This window comes from Crinia signifera, chromosome 5 (genome assembly GCF_055691185.1).
Source record: "Crinia signifera chromosome 5, ASM5569118v1, whole genome shotgun sequence".
Taxonomy (NCBI): domain Eukaryota; kingdom Metazoa; phylum Chordata; class Amphibia; order Anura; family Myobatrachidae; genus Crinia; species Crinia signifera.
The window spans coordinates 328,316,339-328,342,968 of NC_139221.1; the positions used below are offsets into that span (position 1 = coordinate 328,316,339).

Sequence of the window (26,630 nt, forward strand, 5' to 3'; positions counted from 1 at the left end):
TGCTCACAAACCCAGGAAAATGGACAAAAACATTCAGTCAAATTGTTTAAATCAAATCGGTTCAACTACAGTACCGGATCTGAGCAATGGCAGTTTTTGTCCTTTTCCAGATTTTGGGAGCAAATTTCTGAAGTAAATATTACATTTGCTCCCATCCAGTACCAGATTTTTATTCCATCTAAGCAGCTAGTTGGACGGTTGGAGGAAAGTTGGTCTGATGTGTGGCCGGCATTAGATGTGAGTATCTGGATAGCTGAGGCAATATCTAGGTTGACACCATATGATCAATATGGCCAGAAGGTTGACCCAACAACGTGTTGATATGACTATGGTTGACACGTGAAATGATTGATGAGAGTTTTAGAGGATTTTATTTTGTTTTTTCAATTTTTTTTTAATCTTTTCTGACATGACCATCCTCGTGCCCTCTGTTTGGAACTGAAGCATGGCGTGCAATTCGGTACACTAATTGGGGTCCAAATATTTAGGTGTCCATAAACACATATCAACCTTTAATTGTCGACTTTTTGTTTGTGCCAACTTTTTCCCGATGTCTGCCTTCTGGTGTCGACCTAGACTTAAAATACCACACCTGTCCATTTGTTCTGTCCTAGTGGATATTCAGCAATTGCTGCCCGGGTGGTACCGTGCCTCAGGAAACTGGTTCAGCCAGCTGGGCCAGCGTTACCGCTCATGGGATTCTACAATGTCTTCCTCATTCACGAGGGACGAGGTTGTTGGACGCGTTTGTAAATACAGTCAGAAGATGACTCCTCCGTGGGTCCGGCTGTATTCTGATTGTCGTAACATTATGGGATTATTATACGCTCCATTATTGGGAGGAGATAATGTAATTGTGAGAGAGACAAGAATAATGGCTCTCTACTGAATGAGTGACTATGCGTTAGCTACACGACTTCAACGCGCCCGAATCGTACACATATAAAGCAAAAGGCACTATGGACGGATTAACTGCTGGTAGTATACATTTATCTGTGGCGGAGGTGACTCTGCACCAATACAGAAATCCATGTGGTGGAAGGATGTTCCCACACGGTGTGCTCTCTGCTCTGTCATTGGTGCATATCTAAATTGCAAATCACAAGAAGCCCCTGTGAACGCTTTGCCTATTAACTCTTAACCCTTTGAGTTCCAAGTGAATTTTTTCAAAATTGGTGTGAAAATTGCCAAGCAAACATTTTTATTAATCATAATGACCTGTAATGTTACCTCATATAGGAAATATAATCTTTCTTTATACAACTTTTGTTATTTGAATTTATATAGCAAGTGTGAGCGACGCTGGCATTTTTAGCGGCTATGTTGCACATCTCCTATAGATTGTAAGCTTGCGAGCAGGGCCCTCCTACATTTTGACTGTCTGTAAATACCCAGTTTTGTTGTATCACTGTCCCCTTTGTAAAGCGCAACGGAATCTGCTGCGCTATATAAGAAACTTAATATATAAATAATAAATAAATCTCTCATAGAGATGTTGGCACTTAAAGGGATAATCAGTGTTACATTCAAGGTGGGTGTGCTATCTGTAAGTACAGCCCCCTCCCTCTCCATAGAGTAATAAGCTTCGCCCAGGTGCAGACCTACCAGGATTTGCACCTACCTTTACATCAGGCCCAGCATGAGTGTAGAGGAATAGATTCTGCACAATACGCCGAGGAGGACGATGGGTAATGAGTGAAACGTATTCTGGGAATCTGCTGGGACTCGGCTGAATCATTTTGGTGTAATTGTATCTAAGTGGTTACAAATTAGTCTTCCCCGAAATAAACTTAATACATATTCCTTCAAATCTAGTATCGCAGCCATCTCTCCTTTCAGCTAGTGTCAGCGCCTACAGGGGGCTTTTTCCCATGTTCTAGCAATTTGCCTTGGGCACCATGTATGAAGTGCCGGCTGTGCCACAGTTAGAGATGCGCAGCTCGGCCTGGACGAATGAAAGCTCGAGATCCAAAGACGACCTGTAAATCAATGGTGCGGCCCCTCTTTTTATTCAGACACATCAGGTGCTATGGGTGGGGGTTTTAGGATTTAGGGGGGGGGGGGGGTGATGTCTTATTTACATGTTCGGACTTCACATCATTCTATCTAATTAGCAAGTGATGCTCTGTCTGCCGTTGCTATGGGTAAATACAAGGCTCCTGTGCTGTAACACATCTCAGTAGCATCGCCTGGTCTGGTTCCCGAAGCTGCTTCTTATCAATCAGTCTCCTTTCCTTCCTCGTCCAGTAATTGTAGGACCGCACAGGCAGCGTTCAGAGTCCACTTCTGGCTGATATGTGTGAGCTTCTGAATGCCTTCGTAACACCCACAATACACTGCTCCCCGTTTATAATATCCGCTATAAAGTATATTTACAGGATGCTGGTATTGAATTGTTCGAGTATAAAACGAGCGATAAAACCGTCTATATTGTTTTGCTTATAAATAGGTTTTGCCGACCGATAAAAACGTGCTATATAAAAACCAGAATAAATCTCATGCTCGGTTTTGTTTTCTCCCCCAAGAGCTTAAAATGTTTTCTTTGTCTCTTCCGGAATTGTGTTTGCACTCCGCGGTCACCCCATTTAGCTTAGCCGTGGTTGTCTGCCCCTTTGGAACAGAGGAGAGTGCAGATACTGCGCCGCCCCCCCCCCCCTCCGTAACTGCTGTAGAGGTGCCAGCTGCCCGACTGCAGGATTATGGCGAGGCTCTAGCACGTGTAGCTGGGTAGATGCTTATGGTTCGGTTACAGCCCTGCAGACAGAAAATATTGACTGACGACTGAGTAAAGTCGGTGCCCTCGCGGGTGCCTGGCGTTTCACATTTACATAGTATCCCCAGAGGGGCCGTCCGTGTTATGGAGAGGCCGCTAGAGTTTTGACACCTCTCTAAAATGAATGAAATCACTAATACAGTTCAATCATCTTACTGATGTGAATAATTAAACATTCTCTGTAAAACACTGCCAAATATGTTGGCACTGCATAAAGGTTAACAAATAATAAATATTGCTTACCATGGTAGGGACGTGCCGCGAATGGCAGATTCACCTCATTAAAATGTCTACAGCATGCTAGCAAACAGATATACGCCGAATAGTCAGTGTGCTTTCGTCTTCCGTGTGCCTAGCAAATTCTGGGGGTCACCGCCTCAGTTGCATTATTGCAGCGCTGGTCAACCTGCGGTACTCCCACTGTTGGGAGGACTACAAGACCCAGCTTGATCTATCACCTGATTAGTGGGAGGGTATGCTGGGATACGTGGCTCAAATGTACATGTAATAGGTTCCAATATCTGGGTTCTGGTACAATGCCCCTTCTATAGCTGAGGTGGCCATACACACACAGATTTATGTTCAGATCTGGCTGGTTGGAACAAAAACCTGGTTATGGATGAGAGCAAATGACAGTTGACCATTTGCTTGGAAATACTGGAAAACAGACAAACTGTCACTCATCCATAACCATGTTTTTGTTCAAACCAGCCAGATCTGCAGATAAATCTTACTAGTGTATGGGCACCTTTGGATTTAAACCAGCAATCCGTTTTAAGGCAAAAGCAAACTGGTTTTACCTTTAAACAAATAGCCAATTTGAAGCTAACTGATGTCTCACCGGAACCGCACCACGACCAGCGAATCAGAGACAATTATGGTTTTGGCCTGTTCAATTGAGCGCTGTGTTTGGTGCAGGCCTGCAATGTATACTCACAAAAGGAGTCATTTTTGTTTTTGATGCCAGACAGCCGACATGCCTTATATGTAATGTTACCAATATACAGTGTTTTGTGACTGTGACGAATGTGCTGTACATTATATATGACCCTGTTCTGTGGTGATTATTTGTCCACAGAGTGATATGCTAGATGTCAATCAGATAATGAAAGATTTGGCGTCCATTGTCTACGATCAAGGTGAATCTATAGGTGAGTATCGTCACAGTTTGTCAGTGTGTGTGGTCATGATTCACGGACCTTTCTGGATGCATGCTACATGTATGTACCAGCCTGTGCTATATGTATGTACCAGCCTGTGGTATATGTATGTGCCAGCCTGTGCTATATGTATGTACCAGCCTGTGGTATATGTATGTACCAGCCTGTGGTATATGTATGTACCAGCCTGTGCTATATGTATGTACCAGCCTGTGGTATATGTATGTACCAGCCTGTGCTATATGTATGTGCCAGCCTGTGCTATATGTATGTGCCAGCCTGTGCTATATGTATGTACCAGCCTGTGCTATATGTATGTACCAGCCTGTGCTATATGTATGTACCAGCCTGTGCTATATGTATGTACCAGCCTGTGGTATATGTATGTGCCAGCCTGTGCTATATGTATGTACCAGCCTGTGCTATATGTATGTACCAGCCTGTGGGTATATGTATGTACCAGCCTGTGCTATATGTATGTACCAGCCTGTGGTATATGTATGTGCCAGCCTGTGCTATATGTATGTACCAGCCTGTGGTATATGTATGTACCAGCCTGTGGTATATGTATGTGCCAGCCTGTGCTATATGTATGTACCAGCCTGTGCTATATGTATGTACCAGCCTGTGGTATATGTATGTACCAGCCTGTGGTATATGTATGTACCAGCCTGTGCTATATGTATGTACCAGCCTGTGCTATATGTATGTACCAGCCTGTGCTATATGTATGTACCAGCCTGTGCTATATGTATGTACCAGCCTGTGGTATATGTATGTGCCAGCCTGTGCTATATGTATGTACCAGCCTGTGGTATATGTATGTACCAGCCTGTGGTATATGTATGTACCAGCCTGTGCTATATGTATGTACCAGCCTGTGCTATATGTATGTACCAGCCTGTGGGTATATGTATGTACCAGCCTGTGCTATATGTATGTACCAGCCTGTGGTATATGTATTTGCCAGCCTGTGCTCGGGGAACCCACGGACTGCAAAGTAACCCAAGCTGCGTCCTGGGGAAATAAAGCTATGATCTGTGGGAACTGGGGACACTATGGACGTTAATGTACCATTTGCTGAGGGGGAGCTGTGCCATGATTTCACATGGTAACATAGCTAATCCTTGTATTGTACGTCCCCCACAGTCTTCGCGTGCACCAGGCCTGGTTACATCACAGTGTTATATAATGCATGTATCTGTCTGTGTGTTCCCATAGTAGTCTGCAGGGGGGGAGAACACAATGACTTTCACTGTAGAATGATGGTTCGCAGATGTGGTCACTATTATACAATGTGATAATGCTCTAACCTATTACACTTCAGCATTGTTATGCCCTTTTGTGTACCAGGGAACAACATACTAATATTCTACAGGACACAAAATGACCTAATCCAAGTGTTTCACTATTAGAACCTTAAAATGACCTAGTTCTGTTACTAAAGTTGGGACACTGTATACAATTACTGTGGACATGTGTGGTATGATTAGTTTCCATAGGTAAATCCTATATACAGCTGTGTCCTGTTACAGCCGTGCTGCGTAGCGTACACACTCCTGAGATTGTCAGGTTGGAGCGTACACACTTACCCGTGATCCAGCCGCTTCCATGGGAAAGTGGGGCAAATATATGGCACTCCCACAATGCATAGCAGGACACTTCAGCAATGGCATCGCCACTGGGGTTCAGCCTGCATGCGGGTGTCACCTGCCGCAGGTTGACACCAAAGCATCCAGCATCAGGAGTCTGCTTTTTTGTGGAAAAGGGGTAAGTATCGCCACTGCACATCTGCATTAAAGACACAGGGGTTTCAGACATATTGAGATGTTCCATGGTTAGGTTTAGTGTTCCTACAAAGCAAAAATTCCCAAAACCTATAAAATTCTAAAACATGGGGCCAGATGTATCAAGCTGGAGTGGAGAGTGATAAACAACCAGCCAATCAGCTCATGCCTGTCATTTTTCAAACCCAGCATGTGCAATGGCAGGTAGGAGCTGATTGGCTGGCTGCTTATCACTCTCCATGCTCGATACATCTGGTCCATGTTTTGAATTTTTTTTAGTATTGTGGTCCCACTCTTGGTTATAACAGCAGAGCAATGTCACGGTGTCTCCCACACTATACGCAGGTAGCCTGTATGCTAGTAACTGGGGCTTTTTACAGGGGTAAATAGCTGATTGGTCGTTTGTCAGGCTCGGTACCGTCAGCCATAAATTGTTTTTATAAATGTTGTTGTCTGTGTGGCTATAGAACCAAAATATCCACTGAAATTCTCTTCTGAATTTGCAGATAGCATTGAAGCCAATATCGAGAGTGCGTCTTCTAATGTAGAGTCTGCCAATCGCCAGTTGGCGAAAGCAAGCCAGCACCAAGTAAGTAAGACGAGGCCGCCAGGATATCAGCTGGAAACACACACAGACATACACACACAATACGGGGAAACCGCTTTCTGACGTTCTCCCCTCTGTGCTCCGATTGATAACTTGGCTCTAAAGCAAATAGAAAAAAGAAAATCAAAAGCTGTGACATAAAATATCTGGAATGTTCTGTCCCCTTGATCGCTGGATGAATGTTCCCTATGCCTTCCGTCAGCTCTGTGTAACTCCAGCTGTGTCCTATATTAAGACTTTCTGTTTGAGCAATCAGCCTTAAGACGAGTCAGGGAGATCTCTAATCTGCGCTCCCTAAGGGTAATATGGAAATGCGTTACTACAAGAGGGGAAGGGGGGGTCATACAGCGTTACACAAAGCAAGCAGGAAGTCCGATTTGTGCAGGGAAGATAACTTGTCACAGCGAAGTCGTTTCGTATAGCCGCCACTTTCAGATGTCACAATTATCCATGCTTAGTCAGAGTGGGTCTTACCAGAAGCTACCATTTAATGAATGCTAGATTTTTCCCTATTTCGTACCCGATACAATGTTTGTAATAAGGCTTCATAGTGTTTGGGTGGCACCCATCCCACGTTATATATGTCTAGGTTCCTCAGAGGAGAATATTGATCCTACCACAGAGAAATCCCAGGCATTCCAGCTGTCCTATATCTGCGGGTACCAAGCCATACTGTAAGGCTGCGTAGTATACTCTGTACACACTTTCCAGAATTGTCTTTACTGTGACGTTTGGTACAGTAACGCAGAGTGCGCTATTCAGTTGTTATAATGCTCCCGCTCTCCTGCCTAAATTGATGGAGCAATATTCAATTGATCTTTCTTTTTGCACATATCACGCATAACCTAATGGGCATGACGCAAAATGTCTTGTTTGAGCACTGAAACCTATTTCAGCTCGTAACCCTGGTGGTACCAAGCTGAAATTGTAAGCGCGCTCATCAGCGGAAACAGTTGAATAGCGCAGGCAGGCAAAATTGCATCCGGACATAGAGTCCGATTGTGGATCATGGGGGTTTTATCTGGGGGGAATTTATAGATTTTCAGCATTGCTGCTTGTTACCTATTCGTTAAAGAGAACCTACTGTAGGAATATCTTGTTCTAAATGAATAAAAGCTCTCTCTCTCTCTCTCTCTCTCTCTCTCTCTCTCTCTCTCTCTCTCTCTCTCTCTCTATATATATATATATATATATATATATATATATATATATATATATATTACTATTGCACAGTCAATGCTGAGTGCATCAGTACTTTCTATATCTTCTACAAGATGTACATTTATATACATAGCACATGAAAGCTCCAGTGTGACCCCAATACTCCTCTGCTTGTGTTCAGGATAAAGTGGCCTGTTGATTTTGTCCTTGGCTTAGCATGGAACAGGACGGGCTACTGCTATACATTTCTGCAGCACTGCTCGGAGAACCTGGTGCCTGATGCAGGGATGGACGAGGCATTTCCTGTGTGCTTTTTTGAGAAACGGGTATTCAATCATTGCCATTTTTTTTTTGCTTGGCAAAAAAGTGATTCACCGATCAGTATTCAAACATGGGTGTTTTCACCCATTTTGCGGATGTTTTCACCCATGCTGTATTTTTTTTTTCTTATTACATCGGCGAAAACGGCTGCAAAAACAGTTGAAAAACGGACACAAATTCGCCGGGTGAAAATTGCAGATATTCCACCTTGCAAAAAATCGTGCTCAGATTGAATACCTCTCGAAATCCATTTACAGGCAGTTGGGTGTTATTTTTGTGTGTGTTGTTGTTGTTGTTGTTGTTTTTTTCCAGTTATCTCTGAACGATTCTTCCAGCTACTTTTTATATAATGTTGGGGTGGAGGTGAAAACATTTGTGTGTGCAAGAATACTGCAGAGTTCATGGAGCCATGTGGCGCTGGTATTTTTTTTTTTTTACAAATTGTGACCCTTTGGGTGCCCACACACTATTTTACCGCACTCCCGCATACATCTGCAGCGCATACTTTTTGGGATTCAATCGCATCTGGTTCAAAACGTACGCTGCTTTAGCATATCTCATGCGTTTTCGGCTAGATGCAATGTGTTCTAGTCCGAAACACTCACCTTTATACATATTTCTATACCTATATGAGAAATGTTATCAGTGAAGACGGAACAAAAGTTCTGGCCAACTTCATTCCAGTTTTGTCAGGTTTTTTTTAATGTGTTTTTGACAGACAGCCGCCATTGGATGGGCGCAGTATGTTGGTTTATGCGGCAGAGAGCTGACTCCATAAATGTTAGCCCGTTACTGATAATTACGCGCTCATCCATACTGCAAACCGGTTATGGGTGTGAGTTTGCTGAAGCTGCGAATATGTGCGCCGCTGTGTGGCATGCGCACCGCGCGAATCCTGTGGATCGCGAGTGCGTACATAGAACCTAGCAAATGTTAGCAGGCCCGCTATTCACAGAGGACAGCCTGCGATATCCGCGAATAAGCTGAGCATGGGCGCATCGGTGTCCATGTCAGTGCGTAGATTTTCTGGATCTCATCCAATTTACCTCCCTGCATGTGTGGCCCAATGGGGCAGATTGTCACGCGTTCAGATTCTGTTCCATAATCACATTTCTATTACAGTCTTCTCCTATTAATATTTATTCTGGTGCAAGAAGAGATATAATTTAGTCCGGTAATAGTGACAGAACACAACAGGATAATAACAGACAGAGCCGTAGAGGTCGGAGGGCCCTGCCTGCACTATAGGTGTACGCAGTTTATACTTCCTGTCTTTAGAACCTCAGACCCCAGCGCTGTGTCAGTAGCTGCAGATGTTCCTAGAACTGTTTAGAGTAGTCGGATGATTTGAATGAAAGGTAATTAAAATTCATTAACATGAAAAGAAAGCTGGTAATTATCATATGTCAGTGTTAAGTGGCGTAGCAGGGAGGATGAAAGGACCTTACCTGGAAGTCTTCTCTTTGTGAATTAAACATGAGCGCTCCTCTGGAGGCCGCGCCATCTGCCGCCGTCTTATCAAGTCTTCCGAGCTTTCCCGTACATACTGTCTGGAAGGTCGCGTGCTTTAAGCTGTCTTTATTTGTAATTCCTCTAAAATGTATCAACAGATCCGAAAACCTTTTTTTCCGGTGCTAAAAAAATTGAACTTTACAGTAACTTTTTTTTTATATATATATATATATATATATATATATATATATATATAGTGGTCGACAGGAACATAGGCGGCACTCAGCGGGCTTGGTAAAAAACTTTTTTAATCACAGCAAAGTGAAATAACTCCCAACGTTTCGGAGCAAACGTGCTCCTTTTTCAAGGTGTACAAAGCAAAAACGAAAAACTCATACCTTATATACCTCACCAGGGAGTGTGCAAAGTCTCGTCCGCGGGGCCGGAGCAGGCGTCTGACGTCATATCCGGAATGCGCGGCGTACCATCGCGCTTCCGTGTGAGCTGTTGTTAGGTGATACAAGCGGCCAGGTTAGCATCATCCGTCACCTGGGTAACCGCCGTCAGAGGCTGCGTCAGTCCCGTGGGCGGGATATTCTGTATAAACAAAGGAAACCACGCGTGTGTTACAGGGGTTGTACTTACAACAAATCAAAGTGACATAAGTATTGTGAGACGACTGCCACGGTGGGCAGATTATGCAGATTGACTGTCTGTGTGAAAACAAATAAAAAGGAAAAAAGTTTAAAACGGGTCTCCGGATAGAGATCTACCCTTGTCCCAATCTACAGATACTATGCTGGCTGAAAGCCAATCATAAAGAGAAATGGATAGAACCTGGTAATCCTATGTGCCTGACATTAGGGAGGCCCCTGCCACGGGTCTCCCGTCTGTCTGACACAGGGGAATCCCTGGTGGAAACGTCACCCAGTGTTAATAGCGGTGTCTGGCTATACGCTGTTAAACTATATACCGTAGTACTACATCAGGATCTACTGAATCCGTGGTCCATATTTTGGAGAGCGGAGTCTCTGGGAGCAGTGTTCGAGCCTGCTCCAACTGTGTCCCAATGCAAGAATACTTTCTCCATTCCTTCCGGCCTGCTAGAACAAGTTGGTCTCACGATATATCAACCCCGGTGTCAGTAAAAAAAAAAAAAAAATGTATCCCGCTGAGTGCCGCCTATGTTCCTGTCGACCACTAACAATCTATTCAGGAAGGCACCATCGGCAGCTGGATACATCTCAGGCAAGAGTGCCGGGCTGACTCCGTAGACTATATATATATATATATATATATATATATATATATATATATATTAACACAGATGGGTGATAATAACTCCTCAGAGGGAAAATCACCAACGTGGCACTCAAGGACTTGTGATAAAAAGCAAATTTATTTTTTATCACAAGTCCTGGAGTGCCACGTTGGTAATTTTCCCTCTGAGGAGTTATTATCACCCATCTGTGTTTGTATACAACTGCGAGGGCACCCAGGCCATCGACCCCAACACCGGGAGTGCCGGATCGCAATTGGTCTATATATATATATATATAGTTGTGGGGGACGGCGGCACTCGCAAAATGAAGACACAGGAGACCACTTTCTCACAACGTTTCGGGGCTGTGTTGCCCCCTTTATCAAGTGCAAAAAAAAACAAAACCTTTTTTTTTGCACTTGATAAAGGGGCAACACAGCCCCGAAACATTGTGAGAAAATGGTCTCCTGTGGCTTCATTTTGCGAGTGCCGCCGTCCCCCACAACCATACATCGGTGTCAGAAACACTGTTCACATACTGGAGGGCACCGCATCATTGCTGAACTGTTTAGTTTTAAACCATCTGCTTGGAGTGCCGCCCCTACTACATTGCTATATATATATATATATATATATATATATATATATATATATATATATATATATATATATATATATATATATATATATAATGAATACATCTCTGTAAAAGAGCATACATACGGTGAGAGATGCACTATTTTTCTATTTGATTTTGCTTATAGAAGCAAAATCGAATTGAAAATCGGTGGGCATCGAATGTTTTTTTTTTTATTTACATTTGATGCAGATCCGATCCCAGTGCGCGCTCCCATGTAGTGTAAGTCGAATAGCGAAATAGTCTTCCCAACGAAGACTATATAGTGGAAATCTACTAGTAGATTGTACTATATTGTGTAATGTGTTCACTGCAGCATTCGATGTCCATCTCCTGCCTAAAGCCAGTGCTGATCTATTAGCAAATCGAATGGAAAATTGAATAGAAAATAGTGGGAATCGAAAAGTATTCGAAAAAACTTCAGAGCAGGTTGATTTGTCCATATCCAATAGAAATCGAATCGTACCGTGTATACGCACCTTTACATTAACATTATCAGAATCCAGTTAATGTTTTTGGTTCAGAGATGTTAGCAGTGTGATAGGTTGACATGCGCTAGATCAGTATTGACAAAAGGTCAACACTAAGAAAAGGTTGACAAAACATCGACACATGGAAAGGTTGAAGTGATTAGATTTTTTTCCACTTTTTTTTCTTACATTTATTTTTTGAACTTTTTCATGCGTTAGTATCAACGTGGACTCCCGACTGTGAGGCGTGTGAAGCGAACCATGCAGGGGGGGGGGGGGGGGGGGGGGTACAGGCTACACTAATTGGGGGTTAACACAAAACCTGAAAAACTCATGTTGACCCTTTCAAAATGTTGATATGTCACGTCAACCTTTTGTCATTGTCGAGCTAGTATATGTTGATTTGTTCATGTTGACATAATGAATGCCTAGTGTTCCTCCTAGGAATCGAGGCGGGCAGGGCGCCGCTGCATGGGTGCAGCGTAAGGGGGCGAACCGGGCTGCCGCGAAAAAGGGCGGGCCTGGCCGCCGCCATCACTGAAGGGGGAGTGCCCGACCCCACCAAAGGCTATGCGCTCCCGGGGAAGCGCCGGGCATCACCATCAACGGCGGCGCTGGGCTTCCCCGGTCACATCGGTGGGGTCGTAGGCAGGCACTATATGTGGGGCACTGTTAGAGGCGCAGGGCGCATTTTGCCCTCTGAAAATCGGGCAGGGCGCAGAGCCTAAAACAGCCTAGCGGGAACACTAATTGTCTACCTAGACACTATCTACCTTTTGGTACACACCTTTAATGGTTGTATAGAGTATAACCTAACAGTCTTATATTTGTTGAGCCATAAAGCTTACTACTTCCTTTATAAAGCATTGCATTTGTATCCATGTGGCCCCTGAGCCCTTGCTCTATAATGGGTCCTCTGTCTGTATGTATAACGGTTGGTGATCCCAGTAACTGGCATCTTGTAGATGATGCCAGTTATGTAGGGTGCTGCTGGGATTCGCTGGAAGCCGAGCGGCAGATCTGTGTTGCAGGAGACATTGAAATAATCTTGGTAGAATCGTAGAACGTTGTAGAAGGTTAACACACGGTACTTGCGCTGATATATGTATGAGTGGCTTGTGGCGTTGGAGGCTTCTGAAATCAGTAACATCCTGCACTGGAGTGTTACACTTTTTAAAGGGAGGTGTGTTGTATATAAGAGGACACCCCCACCGATCCACAGTGTACTTTTCTTAGTTTACCCCTTACACTTAGTATGTTAGCTCTTGGGCAGAGCCATGTCTCCTCCTCTTCAGCAGACCCCCAACGCGGTTGGCTTTTCTATACTTGAGTGCTGCACCGTTATGCGTAGAAGGGTTCTCTGCATGTCTCTGGCTTTACTCCTAGCCTATACCTAGTCTACACTCTCCCCCTGATCTTGGTGCGTGCTACTGGTCTGTTACCTTGTCCCTTGTCTTTCCTCTCCCCATTCAGAGTTTGGGTATTGTTGGCCCACTTTTGAGGCTTTAGCAACAGAATGGCCTTTATCAAGTAAGACGGAAACCTAAACGTGTTCTTCTCATTAACCTTACATGTTTCAGTCCCTATTAGTGTTCATACGACAGCAGCTATGGTTCATTTACTAATTTGTATCCAAATCCTAAGAACAACACCTTTTCTATAGTACCGGCAGTATTAATGTAAGGGTCATCCCAAAATGAGAATGGCGACACAAGCAAAAGGTCCCCTTGCCAATGATTTGACAATGAATTTTTTTTTTAAATTCCCCCTTTTTAGATTTTTTCAGAACATCCACTTAAACACCGATTGGGAATGGTCCACCAAAAACGTGAAAAACTAATATCAGCCTTTTGCTTGTGTAGGTCATATGCTCGTCAACCTATGTCCCACGCCCTCTGCATATATATATATATATATATATATATATATATATACTTTCCCATCATTATTCAACAAACTGCTTACAAAGTTATTATACTGGCAAAATATATATCCTGTAATCTACTAGAGCATGTGTCTAACTGCAGAGATGAGCCACCCCCTCCCTACCATCACCGCTCTCGCTGGCTTGCAGACCAGGAGGAGGACAGAGATGAGACAATAACTGCTGGGGGGGGGGGGAGGTGGCACAAGTAATGAGAGATGCAGAGGTAAGGGGGACTGAGGGGTGATGGAGACAGGTGTGTAGTGTCGGGGGACAGAGAAGAGGCAATAGAGTGAAGTTGACATAAAGGAGAGGCGGGAAGTTGGGGATTGAGGGGTACAGAGATTAAAAAGGAGACAATGGCTTGAGGGCAGTAATAAGATGGAAACAGAGGACAAAGATTAGCCCCTTCCCGACATTTGACGTACATTTACGTCATGGCCGGGAGGTACTTCCCGACACATGGCATAAATGTACGTCATGACTTCTAACTGTCACTGCGTCTAGAGACGCAGTGACAGTTAGGTGATATCTGCTGTCCCTGACAGCAGACATCCCCCCTCGCCGCCCAGGGGGGGCAGGGGTGCCCCCCCCGGTCGGCGATCGCTGTGATTGGCTGTTCAAATCTGAACAGCCATTCACAGCGTTTCCTGTGTTACCGGCGGCTAAGCCGCTCGGTAACACAGGGATCGGTGGTGATCGGTGCTGTCAGGTACAGCACCGATCACCACCGATGTGCAGCCCACCCCTCGCACCCGCCGGGCACTCACCCGGCAGCAGCAGCGGCTCCCACGGCTCCCCCGGAGCGTCTGGAGCGCACGCAGCGCTGCCCTCCTCCCCCCTCCCCCCGCAGCAGCAGCAGCAGCATCAAGCTGCTGAAAAAGTTCTAAAATAAAATATATGCACTGAAAATATATGTATATATATATATATATATATATATATATATACACACATATATATATATATATATATATATATATGTGTGTGTATATATATGTATATATATAAATATATATATATATATACATATATACACATATATATATATATATATATATATATATATATATGTGTGTGTGTGTGTGTGTGTGTGTATATACCCCACCGATCGCCAGCCCCCCCCTCCCACCCGGCAGCCCCCCTCCCTCCCACCCACCCGGCTGCCGCAGCGCCAGCACCCCTCCCGCCAGCCGCAGCGCCAGCCCCCCTCCCAAAGCTGGTGACTAAAATGGGGTCACTTGTGGGGGGGTTCCACTGTATTGGTGCTTCGGGGGTCTTGCTAATGCGACATAGCACCCACCATTCATTCCGCCACCAAAAATCACTCCTTCCCTTCTGAGTCCTGCCATGCACCCAACTGGTATTTTTTGGTCACACATGAGGCATTGCCGTACTCGGGAGAAATTGGGGCACAGATTTTGGGGTGCTTTGTCTCCTTCATTCCTTGTGAAAATAAAAAATTTTGAGCCAGAACTGCATTTTTGTGTAAAAAATTACATTTTTTGACACAAAAATGCAGATCTGGCTCAAAATTTTTCATTTTCACAAGGAATGAAGGAGACAAAGCACCCCAAAATCTGTGCCCCAATTTCTCCCGAGTACGGCAATGCCTCATATGTGACCAAAAAATACCAGTTGGGTGCATGGCAGGACTCAGAAGGGAAGGAGTGATTTTTGGATTTTGCAGCACAGATTCTGGTTGAATGACCCCCGAAACACCCATACAGTGGAACCCCCCCACAAGTGACCCCATTTTGCAAACTACACCCTTCAGGGAATTCATCAAGGGGTATAGTGTACATTTCAAACCCCCCGGGGTTTCACCAATTTTGATACAACTGAGCTGTGAAAATGAAAAATTAATTTTTTTCATTTTCACTGCCCAGTTGTACCACAATTGGTGAAACCCCTGGGGGTTTGAAATGTACACTATACCCCTTGATGAATTCCCTAAAGGGTGTAGTTTGCAAAATGGGGTCACTTGTGGGGGGGTTCCACTGTATTGGTGCTTCGGGGGTCTTGCTAATGCGACATAGCACCCACCATTCATTCCGCCACCAAAAATCACTCCTTCCCTTCTGAGTCCTGCCATGCACCCAACTGGTATTTTTTGGTCACACGTGAGGCATTGCCGTACTCGGGAGAAATTGGGGCACAGATTTTGGGGTGCTTTGTCTCCTTCATTCCTTGTGAAAATAAAAAATTTTGAGCCAGAACTGCATTTTTGTGTAAAAAATTACATTTTTTTACACAAAAATGCAGATCTGGCTCAAAATTTTTCATTTTCACAAGGAATGAAGGAGACAAAGCACCCCAAAATCTGTGCCCCAATTTCTCCCGAGTACGGCAATGCCTCATGTGTGACCAAAAAATACCAGTTGGGTGCATGGCAGGACTCAGAAGGGAAGGAGTGATTTTTGGATTTTGCAGCACAGATTCTGGTTGAATGACCCCCGAAACACCCATACAGTGGAACCCCCCCACAAGTGACCCCATTTTGCAAACTACACCCTTCAGGGAATTCATCAAGGGGTATAGTGTACATTTCAAACCCCCCGGGGTTTCACCAATTTTGATACAACTGAGCTGTGAAAATGAAAAATTAATTTTTTTCATTTTCACTGCCCAGTTGTACCACAATTGGTGAAACCCCTGGGGGTTTGAAATGTACACTATACCCCTTGATGAATTCCCTGAAGGGTGTAGTTTGCAAAATGGGGTCACTTGTGGGGGGGTACCTAACTTTTAGCATCTTATGGTGCCTAGAAACCTACATGGTGCCTAAAAAATAATCTCATAAAAAGGAGGCTCCAAAATCAAGTAGGTGCTCCTTCTATTATGAAGCCTGTGGTTTGGTCACCGTGCACACTAGGGCCACATATAGGATATTTATGAAAACCAAAGAATTGGGGGAATCAATTTTTAGTCACATTTCTCTAGTAAAATGTACTGTGTTCCTTAGAAAAATGTATTAAATTTGCAAATCTGCAAAAAAAATGAAATTTTGAAATTTCACCTACACTTTGTTTTAATTCATGTGAAACACCTAAAGGGTTAACAAACTTCCAAAATGCTGTTTTGAATACTGTGAGGGGTGCAGTTTTTGAAATGGCATCATTTATGGGGGTGTCTCACATACAAGTCCCTCAAAGTCACATCAGAACTGAACTGGTCCCTAAAAAAATCAGTGTTTGAAATTTTCTTGAAAATTTGAGAATTTGCTATTCATATTTGAAGCCTCCTAGTGTCCAAAATAATGAAAAGGAAGTTGAAATAATGATGGAAACATAAAGTAGACATATGGTCTATGTTAGTTATTAACTATTTTGAGTGGTATGATTATTTGTCTCACAAGCAGAAAATTTAACATTTTGCAAATCGCTAAATTTTCCATTTTTTCACGACATTTTGGTATTTTTCACAAAAAAACACAGACTGTATCGACCCAAATTTACCACTAATTTGAAGTACAATGTGTCACGAAAAAACAATCTCAAAATCACTGGGATAAGTAAAAGCAAAAAAAAGTTATCCCCACTTAAGTGAGACATGTCAGATTTGAAAAAAATGGCTCTGTCAGGAACGCAAAAACTAGCTCTGTCAGGAAGGGGTTAAAGGCAGCAAAACCCTGCACGATAACTAGTAACAGGTCCAAAATACTAGTGTATTTATATAGTTATAGGATTGCATAAAACCATTTTGAACTAGTATTATCTTCTCCAAAATGAGCGTTAAGGCAGGCTGATCTTATGTGATTGTTTCAAAATCTTCATGCACAATATATGTATATAAGCTGGTCCAATAAATGATGTTGGGAATATTTATTAGTATCTCATAAAGCAGAGTAGATTACTATGTAGTCATTTTGGTGAGTATATTTTTAATGTCATGTTTTGCATGTTATTAGTGCAGCAAAGAGAGAGTCATTATCATAAAGTCTTTACATCTAGTTTTGTACGCAGCTGACTTTATTTTTTTATTTATATGACAACAAATATATGTAGCCTACAACCACTGGAGGCAGCCATTTTGAACTGAAGTAGTAATTGAGTATATATTCCGCCATTCATTTGGCTAGAAACCAGTGCCGTCACATTTGTTGCATCATTCCTCACTGATGTCCCTGGTTCCTAAATAAATGGAAGGCTGCTTAGACCCAATTAGGTTGCCTTCAATGTTTGTAGCCAACCAGTTGTCTTAGAACAATGATCAAAGTCTTATTTGTATCTTGGTTTGTGGAATGTAGATTCAAACAGCACTTCTCATTTCATTTTACAAGAGGCGTAACCTTAGAATGTCCTGTGCACCAAGGAAGAGAAAGGAGAAGTTTTCTCCTCTTGAACTTGAAATATTGGTGGCCGAAGTAACAAAAAACCATTCTAAGCTCTACGGAAGTGAGAGGGTCAACCTAAGCCAGCCGGCGAGAGAGCGCATCTGGTTGGACATCGCCAAGAAGATCAACACAGTGGCCCGATCGCCAAGAACCACTAGAGATTTGAGAAGAAGGTGGGACGACATGAAAAGACGGACTAAGGAGAAGTTGGCCATCATAAAGCGTTCTGTGGTGTCTTCAGGAGGCTTTAATAGGAACTCCAGCCCATCAGGTCTCCATAATGATACTAATAGCGATGTTTACCCTGGATTTGGTGGTGATGATGATGATGACGATGATCACGATGAAATAGATGTGGAAGTTGATGCACAACACATAGCCTTGGAGCTCCAGTCAGGTAAAACCTCCGGAACGGGCGCAATCTCTTTGACTTAACAGCGGTGGCAAAGTAAAAGCCTTAATTGCAGTTATTGTTGTTGCCATAGTTACCTTGGTTGTTGAATTTGAACAATGTAGGTACAGTTGCGGTTATGGTCTTGGATAGAACTTAAATGATGTGTTCCTTCTAGTGTTATGATTTGCAGGAGACAATGGCGTATAGTGCTCAATTTATTAACGAGCATACTCCGGTTCCGTTAGACTATTCTGGACTTAATTTAGCACCTTGTAACTTGTTTTTTACTCTGGATGCAGATTTTTGCGTTAGTCCTCTTTTGTAACGCAGTTTTTTTTTTCTTCATTTTTATTCTTTTTTGCAGTCAGTAATTTTATTTTATTTTTTCTAATTCCCACAGATGAGGAGGAAAATGGCCCTGGTTGCACTTGGGTGCCTCTAAAAACTATAGAAATGGTTTCTGCTGAGCCCGATATGTCTGATCATCCGGTGATCATTCAGACGTCCGCCTCTTCTCCATCCCCTCCGTCCTCACCTCTGACCCAGATGAAATCCACCTATGGGAGGAGACTTTCGCAAACGACTCAGCACGCCCGCCGCAAACATGAAGTCTCTGAATTCGAAAAACAGCTGATGGAGAGTCAGATACAGCAAAACACCCTTTTATCCTCTTGGTACCAGCAACAAACGTCACTCATGGTCCAGCAAAACCTCATATTAGAGACCCTTGTAGAGCAAAGTAGACGCTTAGCAGACAATGTTGAGATTTTAAACCGGACTTTGGAAAAAATGGTGGACAGTAACCATTCGCGCAGGGAAACCGTTCACTTTGTACAGGATCGTGCGCAGGGCGGACCTGCCCGCGGTCCCTCACGAATAGCCACCGGTGAATCTAGTGGACCTTCGGGCCTCGAAGTATTTTCTGGCATGATCTTGAAAGTCGAGGAGGAATTGTAAATGTGTTTTTATTTTTATTTTTTTCAGTGGAAAAAACTTAAGTAAAATGACTTTACGAACAACTTTTTATATTCATGGGGAAAAAGAGAAACTTTTTATTGTTCTTGTCGGTAGAGGAAAAAGACTCCCCCCTGTACACAGTACGTACATAGAGCCATTTTTGTAGGTTGTGAAATACATTGTGCATATTTTCTATTTGGATTTATTCGGTTTGTGAGAAAATATTTTGTATGTGTTCTTTTTATTCTAAGATAATATTTTTTCTTACATAAATTTAAAAAAAAATGAGTTTTTACAAAAAGAAAAAAAAAAAAATTGTCATTTATCCTACTGGAATAGGTAGCATAACTCAATTGAATCGGACGCATAATCTTGAATATGTAGCTTAAGAAAAGATTATGCCGGATGCGCACTACAAACCAACATATCAGAACTGACGCCATTTACTTGCGTGTGATTCGTGGCATGCAGATATATGAAAAGACCCCTCCCAATTTTTTTTTTTTTAAAGAAGAGGCCTGAAAAGTATTAATTAACCCGAGTATTTTTACATTCAAGAACAAAACTTTTATTAGAACTTTGGTGAAAAGGTTCACAACTTTCTGCTGTCCCGTATCTTTTTGTTTTTTGACGAGATTTGTTTCCAATGTTACTTGTGCGGAAAGGCTAGAATTCGAACTGATGAGAGTATAAGGCAACACGTTTTGTGTGAGTCTAACAGGATGTAGATCATGAAAACCACCCTGTCCAATTATATGTACCCTTAATTTTGTCTTTGGTGTCTGATACAGAGTGATAGAGAGAGAGATTGACAGGTGAGAGCTGACTGCTATGCAAGGCTCTTGTAGGGCCACAGTGGGCACACTGGTAGTTATTCCGTATCTGCCAACCAAAAAAGAAGCCAACTGAAATTTATTTCTTATTTTGTAATATTTATTACCCTTGTATTTACATGTAAACCAAACCTTTTTCATGGTAATGTTGATATGAACTGTATGGCATACAAGCAATTAACCTGTTTCTTTTACAAACTCGGTTAAATTCTAGTGTAGGTTTTTAAGACCGATTCATAGGAAAAGATGTTTAAAAATTTGCCTTATTTTAAAGTTCGGAACCCCTTCTGGAATGTTTTGAATATATATTTTTGAAAGTTGCTAATTCATCTTTACAAAGCCAGTTGCATTGTAATTACGGTTTTCTAACTGTTCCCGTTAGAGAGTACATTGATAGCGGTCACAGGTTGTGCCGTTAGGTGACACGGAGCCCAAAGCCCGAGCTACCGGGTAACTGTTTGCACATGACCACTGAGCTAAATTGTGAGTTTGGGTTCCAAAGCGCCCACGATTAACGACATACGTGCCAGCCGTGTCCTGGTAAGCAGAGGAGCCGATAAAGTGACTCTCCCAGTAATACATTATAATCTCACTGATTTCTACCCGGTGGTTTTGTACAAACAGTCATGGTTCAAAAAGGTTGATGTATCTTAATCCTTGGTGCTACAGAAATGTTAAATATTTTCCAACATGCGGCTGCAGAACTAAGAATGACACCTAAAAAAAAAAAAATTATAAATAAATCTGGGCATCAATTAATATTTTATTTATATTTTTATTGATCTTCAAGGAAATTGTCCCTTTGAAGCAAACAGAGGTTTTTTTGGGTTCCTTTGTTCAAAGCAATAAATCATTTTCATATAGCCCCCAACCCCCCCATTTATCTTTTTATGGATGGTTAGACAACGCAATGTTGCTTCCTAGTTTTTCTTATTTTTTTTATTTTTATTATGCTTCCTGTTTTAAATTTGTTAGCAGCGGTGTTACAGACATATTGCATGAAGCGGCGGTAATAAGCCGAGCCCCCTGTTTCTCCGCCTTCATTGTGGGTTATATGGAGCGGTAGATACTTAGTAAGTTGGGAGGAGTCTTCTGCAAACTGTTACTTTGTCTCTACCAAAACGTGTACAGAATATGCATCACAATGAAACTTACGAATACACAATACTAATTTGTACAATAAACCACTATGTACATATGTAGCGGTTTCACTGTATAGACGATGAGACAGGTGGCATATTATTAATAAACCGTTTCAAATCAATCTCGCATTCTACCCTGTCTATAGTGTATTCCCGCGGAAGGGTTTGGAGTGTAGACGTGTTGGGAGTTACCCGTAATGAGAAATTTTCAGTTATAGCAATAGATGTGTTGACATAAAACCCAGAGGAATCGTCCCCATGGATAATTACTTCTGTGTCTCTCAGCGCAATGTCTGCTTTATTGCGACAAAGGTGGCGGAACGTCTGTTGTTTGGTTTTGATTTCTGGAGATATTTATATATCAGTCCATGCAAAGAGTTATACAATGGCCTGTCTTGTTTTAATGTTCTACTTTATGTACCCCAAACTCTATTTTCGAGGCACCAGATCTACCGATAGCCCTCTCTCGGCTCTCCAGGTTGCATGAGAATCTTCGAGAGCCGGACATTTCTTTTTCTGAACGTGTCTGCTGGCTTACTTAGCATGAGGAGACTGCACCGAGTAATGTGATATGTGACACTTGTATATATGTGTTCAACTGAGTCTCTGATCTGTACACAAAGCGCTACAATGTAGCAGTCACACCTTTCTCCAATACAATACTGTTCTGCTCCATATACCGCTTCAGTCTCATACCATATACAAGTGTCATATGACATTGATCAGCACAGTCATCTCTTGCATCCTAGAGGAGACACACATGGTATCCTGGTTGTCAGGATGCTGGCAGCCACAGGACCTGCACCATGTTTAATCCTGACCACTGACCCAGCTCGTAATCTTGACGGTTGCTACCAAAAGGAGTTCTCCACCATTGCTGAACACCTACCAGCTGGGCATGATTGCCACATGCACTAGTTTGATGATGTTGCACCCAGGTTGCTCTATCACAGTAACCTAAAATAGAAGGGTTTCACCAAAGCCCCCCTGCCCCGGCCATGTAAGCACTAATGACACAAATATATTACATGCATGTGGGATTTCCAGCCCCCTGCTCAGGTGACATAGTTATTAAGGCCGAAAAAAGACGTTAGTCCATCGAGTTCAACCTATTGAATATAGGTCTTACTGACAAGCGCCCTTCTCTCCCATCTTCCCGCCCATCAGCGAGCGGCTGTACACTGGTAAATGTGGGGTTACAATGTACAATGCCATGGCGAGTATTTCCTACTACCTCATATTGAATCCAGGCCTGGTAATTGGCGCACAAGCTACGGCCACATAAACCTACTGGTATGATAGTCAACCCCAAATACATTATTCCTAGCAGTGCACCCATATATAATGCCAGCTTAGAAGCTGCTGGTACACCCCAGAGGGGGGGTGGCTATAATTAGTGGGAGGTGCAGAGACTATACCAGCGTATACAGTATACATCTGGTATAATCAGTTCTTCCGTTGATCTCATCCTTGATTCCCGTGGAACACGCGTTGTTGGATCTATGTGGCGGCTTTCAGCCAATCACAGTGCAGAACACAGACCACTCAGATTGACTGGTGTCCTGCTTCCAAGTCATTGTCACCTGGAGCCTGAATCTTCAGAGGAGTGCGTCACCCTGCCAACAGGCCAAACATGGGGGTAAGTACATGGTAAGTACCCAACAGCACCGGTGTTATATGGTATTAGGGTTACTTGCTGGGTGGTTTTGATGTTTTAATGTTAAAGTGCACTTGTCTCCTTTTATAAGATGAGTCGGCCGTCCACCAGTATAGATCAGAGCGCCAATTATTGAGACCTCCGTGCTTGAGGTCTGTTCCTTGTGAACAGATGTGCTCTACTCTCATGGGTATCGGGTCTGCCCTCGTTCTATGATGGCAACAAGTGCAATTTAAGACTTATTACAGCTGCATCCTCTTTATTGGACCAACGTTATATATATATATTTGTTTATATATGAAACATATATTGCTTTGTATTGGCAGACTGCGGTATTTTCATTTTTAAAACCTCTGGCATATTATTGGTACCAGACTTTGGTCTAGGTTCTACCCACTTGTCATCATCTAGAATTTCCACTTCTTGTGCAAATAAAACACAGAACATGGAGGCAATTTTTAGTCCCAATAATAAGGTAGGTGCTTCTGAAGCTCCGTCCCGAACTCTGACATGTCACACGTGTCCTGTCTCCTGCTCCCCCCCCCCATCTCTCCCATACATATTTCCCTTTGAGATCTCTCCAGGGAGACTATAGATGTGACCTCATATTGTGCCAAACCTCCCTGTTCTGTCATTGTCTGCACCTTAACGAAGCCCACAGGGATGTTCATATTGACCTTTTGTCAGTGTCCACCTTTCGTTGATGTATTTGTAGACTTGGACTTTCAGCCATCTTGATTAAAGAGCACAATCTGGTTATAAAGTCACATCCAATAGACCTGACCAAAACCAGTGCTAATCCTATGTACTAAGTACAAACACACAATCATGGCCTAGCGTTATCTGGCATAAGGACAGAGGGGTCTGAGGGCATCTATAGTATCCTAAGGAGGCTAGCCCTGCCACCAGACGGCAAAACATGTCACTCCATGTAATGTACAGAAGTCATTGAGACCGCCGTCACTTGCTAGATGTATCTGCCCTGAAGAATCATTGTGAAGAGTACTAACGTCAGTTATGGGTTACCTGCCGTCCCTGAGAGCCCACCAATGCGTGTGCGCACACACACACACACAAACAAGCCTTTTCTTGGGAAAGTCAATCTCCACGTCCTTTGTATAATGTTACATTTATTACTAGGATTGTGCCTCATCTTCTGCCCCACACACTGCTGATAATAATCATTATAAGTGAAAACGGAACGTCCTCATCTTTGCAGCCACCGCTTACGCTCCGGAACTTACGTACACGCCTCCTGTGTCCTCACCACCATCTATTACCTTTAGTAAAGTTGTGGCAAGCGAAGCGAGCCACCGATCCCGATGCAGGCAGATTGAAGCGAGCCTGTGAGGGGACAATGGTGCTGCGTAGCGGTTAAGTACTGTAGGGGCTATCGTAACTGGCGCAGCGGTGGCCGCAAAGATGAGGAAGTACCGTAGAAACTAATCACAGGACGTGGACACTTATATCGCTAGTTCTGCCGCCGCAATGTTCTGCGACAGAATGTGCTACTTATACAGAGCAAATGATTTGGGGAAGATTTATTGCTGGATGCCAACAGAACGCAATCCCGATGTTTACGCAGTGGAGCAATTATTTTCTACTGAACATGCCCCCCAAAATTGGATAACCCACTGATGGCTCATGCATTACCCCAAGTGTACACATACAGGAACTGCTACGTACGGAAGAGCAGGCACCAGAGGTGGGCGTTCCTGGGTGGTATCTTATCACTTAATTATCTGTTCAGACCACAGAGAAATTGGGGATTTACACTTCATCTCTGCTCCACCTTTATATAAAGACAGAACCAAGAACCACGTGTACAGTTAAAGCTGCTGTATATGGGAGTGTGTACAGCTTCCTATAGGAATATGTAGAACAAAGTATACAGTGCTGGGGTTTGACTGAAAAAAATACCAACTAGGATATAACACTTAAATGTATTTATTACATTAAAAATAGATTAAGATAATTAGAGAATTCTCTAAAAGAAAAGAATAAAAGGGGGAATAAGAATGAAAACATTTTTTTAATTAAAAACTTAATCTATTTAAAAACAGTCTTTGCTAGCGTATGTGCTCCAGTGAAGGAATAATTAGAATGGCGGTTCACGTGTACCAGCGCAGATTTATATATTTACCAGAGATGAAAATCACTGATAACGTCTCCTAAAAACTGAGGAGGTTTGGGGATTAGTCCTGGAAATTGTCCAGCATGAGGATCCAGATTTTACTCAATAGAATACAGCGGGAATTTCAGGTTGGATGGTATGAAAATACCTGGCTTTGTCACTGCAGATTGGAATTGAGGTTGTGGAATCCAATAAATCAAGGTGGCTGGTCCGGATAGTCTGGTATAATATAGTCCAAACTGGAGCGACAAGGGTTAAAAGCTCAACGCGTTTCGACGTGTTAACACGTCTTCATCAGGAGCAGTAATTGCTGCTTTGTCCCCAGTCATCAGAGATACGGATACGTTTTCTAGTGGGTGTTCTGTTGTAGCCGATAATTACAGTACATACTGTACTGCAGAACGTTGTTGTATTTTATCGCGTGCCGGTGTCACTGGCCTATGTTTTTACAACATGGAGACTGTCGAATCCTGAAGCCCATTTCCTGGGAATTTCAGGGCCATTACTTGTGTGTATCTTTAGGTGCTTTCTGGAGCCCCTTGGCCGCTCTATATTTCTCCCTGGCAGGCGGCTGTGGTCCAATCAATGTATATGTCTTTCACTGTGGATTAGCGGAGCAGAAGGGCAAGAGGCTAGGTCATGGAACCAATTGATTATTTACCACCCTATCCAATTTCAGGCTCGTTACATTAGTATTTAGTTTCTCAGATTGACTTGTTTAACAGCAGCTCAATCATGGTGATTTATGGAAACCACTGAAGCTGCCAAGGTGCTGGGAAATCCTCCGCCCTGAGGATGGATTACACAGAGAAGGCGTTAGGTGACGCTATGTAGCTGTGCTGTCCTGACGGATATGTGGCAGTTATATTCTAACTCTGCGAGGGCTAATTCTAGACCTTGTGTATGGTCAGAACGCTTATTGCAGGCATTACTAGACTAGGGACATGTGCCTGGGATATACTGCCTAGAGCTAGGGAGACAGGTGAGAGGAAGATACTGTAAAGAACTGCAGAGACAAGTGAGAGGTCGATACTGTGCAGGGACTGGGGATGGAGGGAGATGCTGTGCAGGGACTGGGGATGGAGGGAGATGCTGTGCAGGGACTGGGGATGGAGGGAGATGCTGTGCAGGGACTGGCAAGACAGGAGAGCGGGAGATGCTGTGCAGGGACTGGCAAGACAGGAGAGTGGGAGATGCTGTGCAGGGACTGGCAAGACAGGAGAGTGGGAGATGCTGTGCAGGGACTGGCAAGACAGGAGAGTGGGAGATGCTGTGCAGGGACTGGCAAGACAGGAGAGTGAGATGCTGTGCAGGGACTGGGAAGACAAGAGAGGGAGATGCTGTGCAGGGACTGGGGATGGAGGGAGATGCTGTGCAGGGACTGGGAAGACAGGAGAGCGGGAGATGCTGTGCAGGGACTGGGAAGACAGGAGAGGGAGATGCTGTGCAGGGACTGGGAGACAGGTCAGTGGGAGATGCTGTGCAGGGACTGGGGATGGAGGGAGATGCTGTGCAAGGACTGGTAGACAGGTCAGTGGGAGATGCTGTGCAGGGACTGGGAAGACAGGAGAGGGAGATGCTGTGCAGGCACTGGGAGACAGATCAGTGGGAGATGCTGTGCAGG

At 43.4% G+C, this 26,630-nt stretch overlaps 1 protein-coding gene across 7 annotated transcripts in view; it reads left to right on the forward strand.

Annotated features, from left to right (window-relative positions):
• TSNARE1 (t-SNARE domain containing 1) overlaps positions 1 to 26,630 on the forward strand; it is a 281,169-nt gene that overhangs the window by 176,411 nt on the left and 78,128 nt on the right. For 3 of the 7 annotated variants that reach the window (XM_083144951.1, XM_083144952.1, XM_083144955.1), the window contains 4 exons: positions 3,852 to 3,924; positions 6,227 to 6,309; positions 17,803 to 18,286; positions 18,684 to 20,772. In XM_083144951.1, the coding sequence (XP_083001077.1) occupies positions 3,852 to 3,924; positions 6,227 to 6,309; positions 17,803 to 18,286; positions 18,684 to 19,240 (1,197 nt within the window). In that variant the 3' untranslated portion in view covers positions 19,241 to 20,772. Of the gene's footprint in view, positions 1 to 3,851; positions 3,925 to 6,226; positions 6,310 to 17,802; positions 18,287 to 18,683; positions 20,773 to 26,630 lie in introns of those variants that run through there. The other 4 variants (XM_083144956.1, XM_083144957.1, XM_083144954.1 and 1 more) reach the window with 3 other exon arrangements.